Source organism: Haemaphysalis longicornis, unplaced genomic scaffold, assembly GCF_048455015.1.
Source record: "Haemaphysalis longicornis isolate Haplotype H1 unplaced genomic scaffold, Haemaphysalis longicornis Haplotype H1 scaffold_2, whole genome shotgun sequence".
Lineage (NCBI taxonomy): Eukaryota > Metazoa > Arthropoda > Arachnida > Ixodida > Ixodidae > Haemaphysalis > Haemaphysalis longicornis.
The window spans coordinates 237,597,919-237,612,414 of record NW_027526295.1 but is presented as its reverse complement, the minus strand read 5'-3'; the positions used below and the strand labels follow the sequence as shown (position 1 = coordinate 237,612,414).

At 50.3% G+C, this 14,496-nt stretch overlaps 1 protein-coding gene across 2 annotated transcripts in view; it reads right to left on the bottom strand.

Annotated features, from left to right (window-relative positions):
* Positions 1-2,061: 2,061 nt before the first annotated feature.
* Positions 2,062-14,496, bottom strand: part of LOC144170200 (protein Wnt-11-like) — a 57,370-nt gene continuing 44,935 nt past the window's right edge. Inside the window, exons 2-5 of one of the 2 annotated variants that reach the window (XM_077699835.1) lie at positions 13,975-14,243; positions 7,787-8,049; positions 6,492-6,820; positions 2,062-3,135 (exon numbers count right to left, since the gene is read on the bottom strand). In XM_077699835.1, coding sequence (XP_077555961.1) covers positions 2,952-3,135; positions 6,492-6,820; positions 7,787-8,049; positions 13,975-14,243 — 1,045 coding nt within the window. In that variant the 3' untranslated portion in view covers positions 2,062-2,951. The remainder of the gene's footprint in view (positions 3,136-6,491; positions 6,821-7,786; positions 8,050-13,974; positions 14,244-14,496) is intronic. The other variant, XM_077699836.1, reaches the window with a different exon arrangement.

The window sequence follows — 14,496 nt, the reverse complement described above, 5'->3', positions numbered from 1 at the left end:
GCGTTGCACGTATTTATTTCCTTTTTTTCGACAGCTCGTGGCAAGTTCGTATGTGCACACAAAAAAGGCTTTCAAAGGAAAGGGGCAAAGTGGTTTGAGGCTGACCACGCTGCGAGCACATTGCTACCAGCCAGGGAGTAGCGAAAATGAAAAAAAAAAGTAAAGGAAAAGGGGAGCTTCAACGGCCGCAGATTAGTCACGGAAACATACCTCCCGTGAGGAGGTACGAGCAAAGCATATATCGACAAGCACTCACCCAAAATTACTTCGACTGAGGCCACCTTTGACTTGAACTAAGTGCAGTAAACACACATATAATTTACTTTCTTCATTGATTCGATGCCGTTCTTTGTTTACAACCGTAATCTTTGCAGAAGCTCTTTCAGCATGTACATTTAAAATGGGCAATTTGGCGAGGCGAAGCGCTACGTAAGCTAATCCTGGCGTTTTAATAAATCGGGAGCGTACAATCGGTGCCTGATTTATAAGTGCTGCATAATTCGTGTACTACCTAAACATTGTTTCAAGAACTCAAATTTCGTCACTGGCCCTGGTAACAAGTTCGAAAATGTCCTTATACGTTGAAAAATGGCGAGAACTTAAAAAAAAAAACTGAATACGGACCTTTCATGGTAAAAAATGAATTTCTCTAAATTTGTTTTTTTTCGTAGATTGAATACAAAGCACCGCCGCCTCTCAGGTGTATATATATATATATATATATATATATATATATATATATATATATATATATAGAAAATGAAAAACGTACGTCACGGGGATGAGCGTTTGGTTAACAGACATCTATTATTTAACTAGTGGGATAAAAAAACAGCTTTTCTAGTTTATGAACCCCCCCCCCCCCCCCAGAGCTATTGAGACACCCCCCCCTTGATTCGATGCCTGGGGAAACCCTGCGGCGTCATCAAAAGTCTGAGTCATAGACGGTACCATCTACCCCCCCCCCACACACACACTTTCACACCTCCATCGCGCTTCTAGTGTATTAGTAATAAAAAGGGACCCACTTATCAAACTTCTCCGCTAAGCCCAAATGTTGGCAAAAGTTTGCGTGCATTAGATGTTTATCACTTTCTAAGAATGTGAAGGCGAGAACATAGTTGGACCTCCTGTTGAACTCTGTGAGAAACTTTACGGCGCAATCCGTAACCACTTGGACATCCCCTCGGACAGCGCTTTCCGAAGCTCGTTGCCGCTTGCTCGCCATCGCAAGGAACCTCCCGTTGGCCCCCGTCGGTATCATAACGCTTGATATGTGATACCAAATTCTGCCGCTATTGAAGTCCTTTAAAAAAATCTTCAGCTCGAACAGTTTTTGAAAGAAGGGTGGTAGAAATAACGCTTAGACATAAGATACGATCGCCATAGATAGGGAAACAAAGTTGTGTAGCTAGAATACTCTATAGCTATGGTTTAAAGGAAAGACATGGAGTTCGGCCGCATATTTGACGCGTAGGAGTGGCAGCTGGTGGACTTCCCGAGTAGCAACATGGCTACCGATGGATGGTACAAGAAGTCGGTAGGGATGCCAAATATCGGTGGCGCAGAAGATAACGCTGGTAAAAAAATGAAGGAAGTTCACACTAACGCCTAAGACTTGAAGGTATTAAAGCTGTACGCAACCCTCACAACCATCAATCACAAAGGTTTAAGTCCACGATTGCAGCGAATTTGCTTCTTCTTCGCTGCTGCAATTACCTTTACTCCCCCATTGTTGCTATAAGTGTGAGCTTCCTTCATTTTTTTGGAAGTGCTTATCATTGGACATCACCTTGCAATGGAGGGGCGTGCGCTATGACGTGTCTTTCTCGTTCCGAGCAAGTGTTGCCACGATTACGGCGAACGCTGGAGTTTTTTTTTTTTTTTTTTTTTGCCAGTCTTGATCAATATCCCGAAGTGGGTATGCTGGGCTTGACAGACGTGCGACGGGGACGCTGGGGGGTCACCGCGAGGCACGCACCCACGAGCGCTCGCCATTTTTTTGTTTTTTTTTTAACTGCCAGGCGGCTGCCCAGCAGTGAGCCCGCGCTCAGTTTGTAAGTTTGTGGGAGAGACCTTCGGGCTGCAGTGTACATAAACAGGCCAAGGCTTGAAATGTGGACAGGCTTTATTTGGTATACTTGGATATAAACACGCACAACACTGATTTCATACCGCGGATGCGATTTTATATCATTGAACGCAGGTGAAAGCAAGAACACGGAAGACTTCGTACGGGAGTAACTCGAGGCTGAAGCTATTTCTTGTGAAAGAAACGGGACTAACGCGTCATGCACTTCGAATGTCGCGAGCAATGCGATGTGCCCGCCAAGAATGGCGGGTAAGAATGAAAGAGAGAATGGCGTCGCATAAGCGACCGAATGTCTGGCTGGTAAGAAATCCGCATCTAAAACAGAGTATACGTCCCCCGTAGCGGGGCTTGTAATGCACGCAAAACATTTATTCTATCAACAATTGGCCCGAGAAAGTGTAGCGCACGATTCACTGCTTCGATCAGTGACTACCAGGTAGTAACTGCATACACGCGATTTCAACCAGCGCATGCCTGCTGGTTTAGTACTGCGATCACCCGATCACTGTTCTGATAACAGGGTACTGCGGGCGAGATGGCTTCATATTCCGCGAACAGTCCAAACTGCACTGACTAAGAAATATCAGTGGTCAGGCAGGTATCAAGGAGGGCTAGGAGAGGCTTCCTTCGTTCCTAGCTCTACTCCATGCCTTAAGAATGCCTCAGGAGCTTGAGTCTACACACGCACTTTGTATGATGGCATATACGGTGTGTATGGGCAGAATAACTGCACTCCTTAGTAGGGGGGGAGGGCTGTAGTCGACACTGTCTATACACTGCAGTAGCCCTGCAGTATACTTGTGGCGCAGCAATGCAGCCGTCTGTCAAATCTTTTTCTCCTCCGGCGCGTCGTCGTCGGTCACTTGCAGAGCTGCAGCTGGGTCCACCTGTGGCAGGTGTCGCACTCGACGAAGCAGCACCAGTGGTAGCGGCAGCGGCAGCGCTCGGACACCCGCTGCCGGCGCGTCTCGAAGCCACGGCCGCAGCACATGGACTCGCAACTCACGGAACGGCCCGTCCACGCCACGCTGCTGTTGCAGCGCCTGCAACACGGAGCATCGTAGCGTCGGCATTACGTTTTTTTTTTTTTTCGATGACAGTGAGCGTTAAGAGTCGGGACTGAAACGCTACTCAACTGACACAAGTCAACACGCTGTGCTGAAAAAGGAGAACAGCGGATGGAAGGGAGAAAGATATTAAACGATTTGCTATCACAGCAGTCCAGAAGGACGTGCGCCTCCGCTGAAAATAATTTTTGAGATTTAAAAGCATGAAGAATCTCTTTGAATTATAACGGGCATGACTAAAGTGAAAAAAAAAAATTGGTGCAATTTAATTCTATGAAGGTGGAAGGCCCGCGAACTCCCGCTGAAACCGCACCGTTGCGCAGGGGAAGCGTTCGGCGTGGTTGTAGCCACGCCAACATCTCGCGTTTTCCGTATCGCGGTATTCGTGGTCCCGACGGACATTCGCTTGCGCTTGGGGTCTGCGGCCCGGTCGTCGTTGGTGGTCTCTTTTCGTGGCGTCCGTGCCCATTGCCGCCTATTTTGTTTTTCTTTATGAGTAGACTTCACTGTGCAACACATAATGTGGGAAAGCTAGCTTACAAAGACCAAGCTACGCCGGTTTCTTTAATGTCAGCGTCACTTCTAAATACAAAAGCATTGCTCTGCAGACATGTTAGGGGAAATATACGCCATCTTATGTATACAGAATGCGAAGAGCCAAGGGCGAACCGAACGGGGGCTGAACGGAGAGGACGTGAATGCAGCGTGAGACAAGGACATCGTGCGATCAGCCACGACACGTGCAGAGAACACCGGAGAACGAGCGGCTCTTGTCGTGATAGGGACGCAAAAACACCCCCCCCCCCCCCCAAAAAAAAAAAAAAAAAAAAACGGAGGAGTTAATATATAACAGCTGCGCTGTAAAAATGAGTAAAACTTGAAAATTAGTTAATGTTACCACATATTCATTACTGGGGGATCAAAATTACCGCAGCAGAGGCAACTGATTCGTGTACCCCATACTTTGACATTACGTCGAGTTTGCGTTGAGGATGAGGTGAATACGGTGTTAAACCAATGAGCCCGCCCGAACGGACCTCATCCTACATGGTGGAGTTGAGGTAAGGTCGAAGTTAGTGGGATAATTTGTGCGCCTCTGTTGTCAGGCGTGATTTCATGTGAACCTTTGTAACTTGGCGCCATTCTAAGCCAGGACCACGGATTTTGAGAGTGGCTGCACAAAAGGCCGAGATTAATCACTATGGGTATGCACGTCGGCCTAGACACAGTACAGCTCCTCGGCGTAAGCCTGCCGTGGTGTAAGCACCCTCCTTCAAGGAATGCGTCTACCACGAACGCCCACAGATCGCCCGTGCAGCGCACAAAGGCAGAGCGGCCAGGAGAGCATGCGCCGGCCAAGAAGAACAAGAAGGGGCCGCGCCTAATGAAGATATCCAACTCAAGCTCATCGCACCCCACGAACGTCACGACGGGAGCAAATGATCGCGGCTCTTTTCAGAGGCCGCGATCGCCGAGCGGAACCGAAGAAGGCAAAGAGAGGGCTGCTGGGCCTCGGCGGGTAGCCGTGGGGAGGGGAGGGCAGTGAACACGGGCGGGGGCCCGCTAACCACAGCAGGAGGCGTCGGGAGAAGGCGCGAGCAACACGACGGCCGGGCAATTTCGTCCGCCCTGCTCGCGGAGGAAGCAGACACGTCGGCGGACAAGACCTCCCAGGATAACGCCTCGCGGGGAACACACACGACGAGCTGGTCGTGGACAGAGGTAGCAATGAGCCCTAATCGATTGCCCTGCAAGAATGCGCAGCAGAGGTGAGAATAAACGGCGAGAAGGGACGCGCCAGGCACCGCCGCCGCCTTCGCGCTCTCGTCTTTATCCCCCCTCGCCCTCCGTATTTCTCGCCTAACCTCTCGCGCAACCACTTAGGTCGCCGTGTGCGGCCGCATTATGTCATGCCTGCCGTGATCCTCGCCGGTTATTTTTGACTGCGTAGTTTACGAACTGGCTTGGAGAGGAAGGCTGGGAAGACTGCTGGTGTAATTCACTGCGGCGAAAAAAGAAATAACTCTAGTTTCCAATTCTGGGTTCCGTCGGACGTAACTTTAGGCACTGGCTACAAGTTCCGTCGGACGTAACTTTGGTATTCGATTTTGGGTTACGTCGGACGTAACTCTAGACACAGCGAAAAAGAAAAAGCTACGGTCGGCGTAGTTGCTCGCCGACGGTGACGATATTAAACGGGAAGCGTTTATAAAGGGATTTTGTTATACAGTATCAAAACGGTGCACGCTAAAAAAATCGATTGTCACAGCCTAGAAAGGTTTGAGCAATGAAAGCTGAATGTGATTTCAATTTAAACCTGCAGGCACGAAGGGAATTTGCGATGGTGTGCTCAAAATAAAGACATCTGTGTGAAGAGAAACCACTAGTGCGCCTTGCGGGACTTTAATTTCTCGCCGGGAACCACTACTGATTCTAGCTCTTGCAATGACTCCGCAGCCCATTGTCTTGACAGCCCACATCAAAATAACACCAAGCGCGCAGAGGTGCCTCGAAAGGGAGAAGTAATGGACACATGTGCGTTGGTGAGGTCTTCGCAGTTCGTAAGGCGGCCTCGTAACACTCATGCCTTTCTGGCCAAATTACATAGAGCAAACTGCTTGGAGAATGGTCTGAACAAAGGGCTCAAAGCTCCCTACACCCTTCCTATAAGCACTGTGCTTGTCGTACCTATTTCTTCTGCATTTGTGTGTGCCTTCGGCTTCCCAAATTGGGCAATTTAGCGACACTGTACTACTGTAGTTCCCAACCATAAAAAACTGGCTGCGGCTTAGTTCAGCTAACCTTGGATATTCAAAGCAAAAGCTTGGCTTAGTCTAGTTGAGTCTTGGTTTTATTTAGCTGTATCGCCCACCACGGCTCGAAGCCGTTCGGTCCCGCGTGCAACGCTCACAGAAGGAGGCCCAGCCTCGATTTCATTCACGGCGAACGCGGCGTTCCTCTTCACCGGGCACACGACGATTCACGTAGCCCGAGACGGCCCAGCGGTGCATGCGTGGGAGGCTGCGGGGTTGGTCGGCTGCCTATCAGATGAGCGGCCACATCCGCCGTGGCCGCAGCCGCTAGTTTAGCAGAACGACTGAAAACAGGGCCTTATGCGCAGCGCCGAAAGCGGGCCAGGCGAGTCACGTGATGTGCTTCAAGGGGTGTGTCGCAGGGGGTGCGGTCAAAAGGTGAACTTGCGCATCCGCAGGGAAACCGCTGGGCGAGAGTAGTAAAGCTTCGCTTTAAAACGTGCGCCTGTTGCACACGTCAGTCTTACGGGCGCCCTTCTCTTTTGTCGAAATTCGCAGTTTGGAAGGAAGTACACTTACCGACCGGCGGTTCCCGGGGAGCCCAGGCGGGCGTCTCGGGCGCAGTAGTCCGGCGACTTGGTGCGGAACACGAGGTCGGTCTTGTCCGGCCTCGGGCGTCCCGGCGAGGCCGGCTGCAGGAGCAGCGGAGCAGCACGGCGGCTTCCCCTGCGCGGCGCCGCGTACTCCGGAAGGTGCGGCGGCCGCACCTCGACGGCGGCCTGGTAGCGACGCCGGAGCGTGGTCGCCAGCTGCGAGAGCGGGGCCATGCCGCGCCAGCAGGTCTTCACGTTGCACGCTCCAGAGACACCGTGGCACTTGCAGTGCGTCGACAGGCCCTCGCGAACCGCCTGCGTGCATGTGCGGGGCACGCATAAAAATGGTGCCTTGGATTGGAATAATATATGGCTTGGGGACTGGTCTGTCCATGCGGTTGCGTTGGGAAGTAAACAGAAACCACAGGATTTAGGGCGGCTCGGCGAGTTGGTTCATGCTCTTCGTCGAGGGGAGCAAGCGGGACACAGTGCTGACAAGTGGAGCACGCGAGATTGTATTTCGAAGAGGGGGTAGCGACCTTGTAAAATAGAGAGAACATAAGTGGGACAAAAGTGAGAAACAACAAAAACAAGAAAAAAAGGGAGCCGTAAGGTGCAGCCAATTAAAAGTTTAAAAAAATTGAAAAAATAGGAATGCAGTGGGTGTATTCTACGTGATATTTAGGTTGTTTTGTTCCTCTTTGTCCTTATTCAGGGTAATTGCAAAATGGCTGACATCGAAGCCGTATGAGGTTTGCGTAAAGCTTATGACAGCAGAGTAATTATAGGTAGTAGTTAGGTGTGATAAGCAGAGTTAGTGGCGTCCACATCGCTCGGAGATGTTGGGGAGAAGGGGGGGGGGGCAGCTCGTATCCCCACAAATTGTACAAAACCATACCAATATTCAATGTGAGCACCACAGGACATTCATCGCTACAGGGGTCACATTTTTCTACTGATGTTTTCTCGGCAAGCAACACACTGGAGTTCACTTGCTCTCGGAAATGTATAACTGCCGGGCGCTATATTACGTTTACACCAAGAGCAGGAACGAACAATAGCAAAAAAGTACTAGTAGTAGCACTTTTAATAAAAAAAAACAGGAGGACCCGTGGTCCAAGCTGGGGGAATGGGTGATCCTCGCGCCCTGCATCCATATTCTCGATCCTGTCGTAAAAAGTAAAAAAAAAAAAAAATCCAGCGCTTTTTTTTCTATTCCCCACGAAGTGAAGCAGCAGTGGTGATTGCAGGCAGAGGCCGCAGGGTCACGGGCGTGCCTACCTGCCTCCCGGCCCTGCAGTTGTGTCGGTTCACAAGGGCCTCGAAGCTTCCTGCCGTGGCGGGCGGGTCGGTGAAGGTGCGGGCCAAGCGGGCCCCCGAGCGCACGTTGTCGGCGCAGCCACCCCACTTGAAGGAGCGGGCGCGCTTGCGGGGCTGCGGGCCGCAGCCGCAGCCCTGCACCCGGCCCTGGCTGCAGGCCCGCGCCCACGACTGGGTCAGGCTGGCCGACGACAGGGCGTACACGAACGCCTGCTCGCGCGTGCCTGCGTGTATACATGTAATTATAGTAGGGTTTCGGGGACGCAGAGCGACCCAATGAAACCGAAACAGATTCGCTGTGTAAGCCGCCACCGCATATACGAATGGTTCGGCTGAAGAACTCTATTGCAGTTCTTAATGTTTACGGCACAAAATAAACATGAATGAATGAATGTGTATTGTAACCGGTGTATCGACCACGCCATTGTTGTACCTCATAGACACAAAATAGCCGTTCATGTGCGGTCAGCTCCACTTTTTTTTTTTTCAATTGGAATTTAATTTTTTTTTTTCTGTGAAACGCTTATTGTACTACATACGTGGCCGTTAGCACTTTCATACATCACTATAGTTCATTCCAGAAGCTACGTGCAGCACTGTGCATGGAGGCTACATTGTTGTCAACAGTCCGCCCACTGAGCACGCCTCCTCCTCTCACAGTGAAGGGGGCCTTGAAAGGACATTTCTTTTTCCCCTCTCGGCAGGTGGAACCGCAAGTCCCCGGCCCCTTTTGTCGCTTTCCTTCATGGTGAGTTAGGCGCCCTCAGTGGGCGGACCGCTGACAACAATGTAGCCTCCACAGTGCTGCATGCAGCTTCTGGAATTAACTATAAATTTTGTTTACTGTCAGGGCACACTTTTTGGCGTTGCTATGATTTCGCATTGCCGGCGAACAGATTGGCTTTAGATTACACCATACTGAAGTGCATGTCCTCCCATAGCGCCGAACGCATACAGGTGTGCTACTCGGCCATGTAAGCAGGAAATTGAAGTTAAATAAATACCTCGGGAAAAGCAGGTGTGCTTCAACGATCCGCCGTAAGCGATAAATAAACCGTTTCCAAGTCAGCCAACTTCCAAGGAACATTGCGCTTCCTTCGCAATACCAGCGAAGTAAATCCAACGGCTGCAGAACCGTGACGAAGCTCATATGACGGAGATGCCACGGAAAACAAAGACGAAGTTACGACCGGAGCCGTGACGAATCGAAAGCACTCGGGGGAATAGCGTCTGCTTCTGCATACGTGCCGCTGCGTAGAGTTCATTCCACGGGCATACCACGAAGATACATCACTCCTTTCGTCCCCCTCACCCTTTTTTTTTCTATCATTCATTTCTGTATGGTGCTGCGTGATGCAACATGTAAACAGAAGGCTCACTAAAGACAGGCCGGTGAGGTTAGCGGTCAAAGTCATGGCCATATCCGACACCATCTCACCGTGGCAGACGCCGCATGGAATGCACGGTGAGTCGGTTCGGTTTGTCTGGCGGCGGCGTCCCCTTCTCCTTGATTTATCGTCCGGCGTGTCGAATCGATTCGGGCGACGCGGAGGCGGACTCCGGACGTCGCGCCCTCCGCGAGACCAGAACTCGCTGTGGTCGGTCGTGGTGTCTGACCTTCCGCCGTCCCTCTCCCCTCACCCCATTTTTTCATTTGATTTTATTTTTCGCGTTTGCGTCCACATGCCCGGTGGTTCTCAGGCGTCTCCGGCTGTCGGCGCACACAATCGCGATTCGGCCGCATCACGTTGTTCACACCATCGTGCGTCCGTTCATCGCGCACAGCGAGCACGGATTTCCTTTTTTGTTCGTGCCTTCTCCTTTCCCCGCGACGTGCCCGGTTCTCTTACGCGAAGAACGCGTGACTGAAAGGAAGGGTGGTGGAAGAGACAACATTGGAGCTAAGCCTCCTTGATATAGGTGCCGCGGAACACGGACGCATTCTTGGCGTAGCGCTGGTCGAAGGTTGCCAGGGATTACGTTGAGTCCTTCATTCCACCCTCCGGACCGAATCGGTGGCCACCCCGATGGACATGTTTTCTGGGACGGGCGCTAAATTCATCATCATCATCATCATCACCAGCCTATCTACGCCCACTGCAGGGCAAAGGCCTCTCCCATTATTCTCCAATTACCTCGGTCCTGTGCCAACTGCGACCAATTTATTCCCGCAAACTTCTTGATCTCATCTGCCCATCTAACTTTCTGCCGCCCCCTGCAACGCTTGCCTTCTCTAGGGATCCACTCTGTTACCCTTAATGACCAGCGGTTACCTTGCCTTCGCATTACATACCCTGCCCACGTCCATTTCTTCTTCTTAATTTCTACTAATATGTCTTTAACACCAGTTTGCTCCCTGACCCACTCCGCTCTATTTTTGTCTCTTAATGTTACACCTATCATTTTCCGCTCCATTGCCCGCTGAGTCGTTCTCAATTTAAGTTGAACCCTCTTAGTGAGCCTCCAAGTTTCTGCCCCGTAGGTGAGTACCGGTAAGATGCCGCTGTCATACACTTTCTTCTTCAGCGACAATGGTAGGCTGCTATTCACTATCTGAGAATGTCTGCCATATGCACCCCGCCCCATTCTGATCCTTCTAATTATCTCTGCCTCATGGTTGGGATCTGGGGTCACAACTTGGCCTAAGTAGATATATTCGCTTACCACTTCCACTGCCTCGCCACCTATCTGAAACCGCTGTGCTGTCCCGAGGTTATTGATCATTACTTTAGTTTTCTGCATATTAATTTTCAGTCCCACGGTTCTACTCTGTTCGCCCAGTGCGGAAAGCATGCTTTGCAATTCGTCCCCCGAGTTACTTAGCAAGGCAACGTCATCAGCAAATCTGAGGTTACTGAGGTATTCTCCATTAACTTTTACTCCCACCTGTTCCTAATCCAACGTTCTGAATACTTCTTGTAAACATGCTGTGAATAGCATTGGAGAGATTGTGTCTCCTTGTCTGACGCCCTTCCTTATAGGTATTTTACTGCTCTCCTTATGGAAGATGATGGTAGCTGTGGACCCATTGTAGATATCCTCTAGTATTCTTACATAATGCTCATATACCCCCTGGTTCCGTAATGCCTGAATGACTGCTAGGGTTTCGACCGAGTCAAATGCTTTCTCATAATCTATGAGGGCTATATATAGGGGTTCAGTATACTCAGCGCACTTCTCTATCACCTGATTGATCGTGTGAATATGGTCCACTGTTGAATAACCTTTACGGAACCCTGCTTGTTCTTTAGGTTGACTGAAATCTAAGGTTGCAGAAATTCGGTTAGCGATTACCTTGGTAAGTACCTTGTAGACGACTGACAGTAAGCTGATCGGCCTGTAATTTTTCAAGTGCTTCATGTCGCCTTTCTTATGGATTAGGATCTTCCAAGATTCCGCGTTCTTCCAAGATTCCGGTACCATTGCGGTCATTAGGCATTGCGTATACAGGTTTGCCAGTTTTTCAAGTACAATTTCTCCGCCATCCTTCAAGAGGTCTGCTGTTATCTGATCCTCACCAGGTGCTTTGCCCCCTTTCATTTCTTTCAAAGCCTTCCTTGCTTCTTCGGTCGTTACTGGTGGGATGTCTATCTCCTCTGAACAACTGTCTCGTTCGGAATTATCCTGGATGTCCCGGCTACTGTACAGATCCCTATAGAACTCCTCGGCCACTGTGACTATTTTACCCCTATTTGTGATGACATTGCCTTGCTTGTCCTTAAGTGCATACATCTGATTTTTCCCCACGCCAAGACGTCTCTTTACTGCTTTCAGGCTACCTCCGTTCTTTTACAGCGTATTCGATCCTCTCCATATTATACTTCCGTATGTCAGCTGTCTTGCGCTTATTGATTAACTTCGAGAGCTCCGCTAGTTCTATTCTGTCAGCTGCGGTAGAGATTGTCATGGTTTGCCGTTTCCTGATTAGATCTTTCGTCTCCTGTGAAAGTTTACCAGTATCCTGTCTAGCCATAGTGCCCCCGACTTCTACTGCACACTCCGTGATAATGCGTGTAAGGTTGTCGCTGGCTTCCTGTGTCGTAAGCTCGGCTTCCTCGTTAAGAGCGGAATATCGGTTCTGCAGCGCGATCCTGAATTCTTCTACTTTACGTCTTACTGTTAGCTCATTTATCGGCTTCTTTCGTACTAGCTTGTTGCGGTTCCTCCTCAAATCTAGCCTAATTCGAGATCTTACCATACGGTGGTCACTACACCTTACCCTTCCGAGCACTTCCACATCCTGCACGACGCCAGGGTTATCGCATATGAAGTCTATTTCATTTTTGTGCTCCCCATTCGGGCTCCTCCAGGTCCACTTCCGACTCTCCCGTTTACAGAAGAAGGTATTCATTATGCGTAGGTTATTCCGTTCTGCAAACTCAACTAGTAGGTCCCCCCTGCTATTTCTACAGCCCAGACCATAGTTCCCAACTACCTTGTCTCCAGCCTGATTCTTGCCTACTTTAGCATTGAAGCCCCCATAACTACGGTATACTGCGTTTTTACTTTAGCCATTGCCGATTCCACATCTTCATAGAAGCGTTCCACTACTTGGTCGTCGTGGCTGGATGTGGGCGCGTAGCCCCTGCACCACCTTGAGCTTGTACCTCTTATTGAGCCTAATTACAAGACCTGCTGCCCTTTCGTTAATGCTATAGTATTCGTCTATGTTGCCAGCTATGCTTTTATTGACTAGAAATCCCACTCACAGTTCTCTTCTGTCCTCTAGACCACGGTAACATAGGACGTGTCCATTTTTCAGCACCGTAAAGGCTTCGCCTGCCTTCCTAACCTCGCTAAGCCCTATTACATCCCATTTAATGCCCTCTGATTCCTCGAAGAACACCTCGAGACTTGCTTCGCTAGATAAGGTTCGCGCGTTAAACGTTGCCAGGTTCAGATTCCAGGTTCAGATTCCAGGCGCTAAATTACCGCTTTGTTACTCTCTCTCTCTCTCTCTCTCTCTCTCTCTCTCTCTCTCTCTCTCTCTCTCTCTCTCTCTCTCTCTCTCTCTCTCTCTCTCTCTCTCTCTCTCTCTCTCTCTCTCTCTCTCTCTATCTCTCTATCTCTCTCTCTCTCTCTCTCTCTCTCTCTCTCTCTCAATGGCCGTAAATACGAACAAATATAAAAGCCCCGTGATGTCTCGGTGGTGCTTTGTTCCTTTGAGAAGACCGGAGTTGAGAAAACATGAAGGCGTGGGGGAAGCAACAAAACTGGCGATGTATTTGCGGTGTTCTACCAAGGCCTGGCCTACCACGATCGACGGTACGGGCTATCTGTGGCCAAGTGTGAGGTACGACTACACTGGCGCAGCGCCTGGCGAATATATTGTTGATTGTCACTATACGGCTTGACTGATATTCATTTATACTTAACTGAAATCGTTGAGCAATTGCAATTGATGAAAATCATTTATGCAATCAGCTGTTTCATCGAGCCTTGGTCGATCCCTTTCTGTGGGCAAACCTTACATGTACAGTATGCGAACGCCATGCAGCACGAATGCGGAATCCGGGCAGTGACAGCTTATCCGTCAACACAGAGAAAGAAAAATCACATGCACCTTTACTATGTAGTGGATGCGAAAGCGCTGGCGTATACGATTGCCGAGCGTAGCCTCTCATTATCATAATCACCACCACCATTTCCCTTTTGCGTATCCTGATTTTCGTCACCGCCCTCTTTGCATCAAAGTACGAGCACCCACCAGATCGCTCTCGCACTACCACAGTAGAACGACTCTCATGTTCTTTTAGTGCGAATGCATTGATTCGATGTTGTCGAAAAAGCCGTTATTCTGACGCCTCGATCCTAAGAAAAAGAACGCCCGAGGAAAGAGCAGGGCTCCTCTCTGTTGCTACGCAACGCCCTGGCGGTGTGCGCATACACAGAGCGGCTCGCCTGGTGACAACGGAGAGGGGACCCCTCATCTTTTCCCGTTCTTTATTCTCTTGCTTGTTTTCTTTTTTTTTTTCTTCCGCCTGGTTCAGCTGTCTGCTCGCCGCAGTCAAACGTATGTGCCCTGGCGCGTGAGCCAGATCGCTCTCGCCCTGCCAACGCATTCTCAGGTAGAGCGGCTCTCAATTCCTGATTGAAGCTAGGCGTCCGTTTGCAGTACGTGATAAAGAATGTGGAGTAGCGATACGAACCCACGGTGAGGTCCGGCGTGAGCCTGGGCGCGGCGAGCAGCGAGGAGCAGTTCCATCGGCGATCGGCGAAGGCCTCCAGACACGCGGACACGGCCAGCCGTGCGGCGTCGGACGCCAGGGCGAGCGACCCGGGCCAGGGCCAGGCCGAGCAGGCGCGCTCCTGGCGACGGCTCGAGAGCAGGCCCAGGCGACGAGCCTCCGCGCACGCCGCCTCCGGAGAGTGCGAGGACGAGTTCCACGCCTCCGGAGGACGCGACGAGGACAGCGCCCTGCAGTGCGAACGGGGAACGCCCCACGGTCACGGCCAGTGGCGTAGCCAGAAATATTTTTCGGTGCTGTTATCCGCCGCCGGTTAAAAAAAAAAAAAAAAAGATCTGCAGAAATTCAGAGAATTAAATACTAGTGCGTAGCATTCTTATGCCGCCTGCCTTGAGTGGAGTTTTTTCCAGCCATTTTTTTTTTGTTTTTTCTAAATCCTGTCCGACCAATTATCTCCAATTACGCTATTATAACGATTACAGG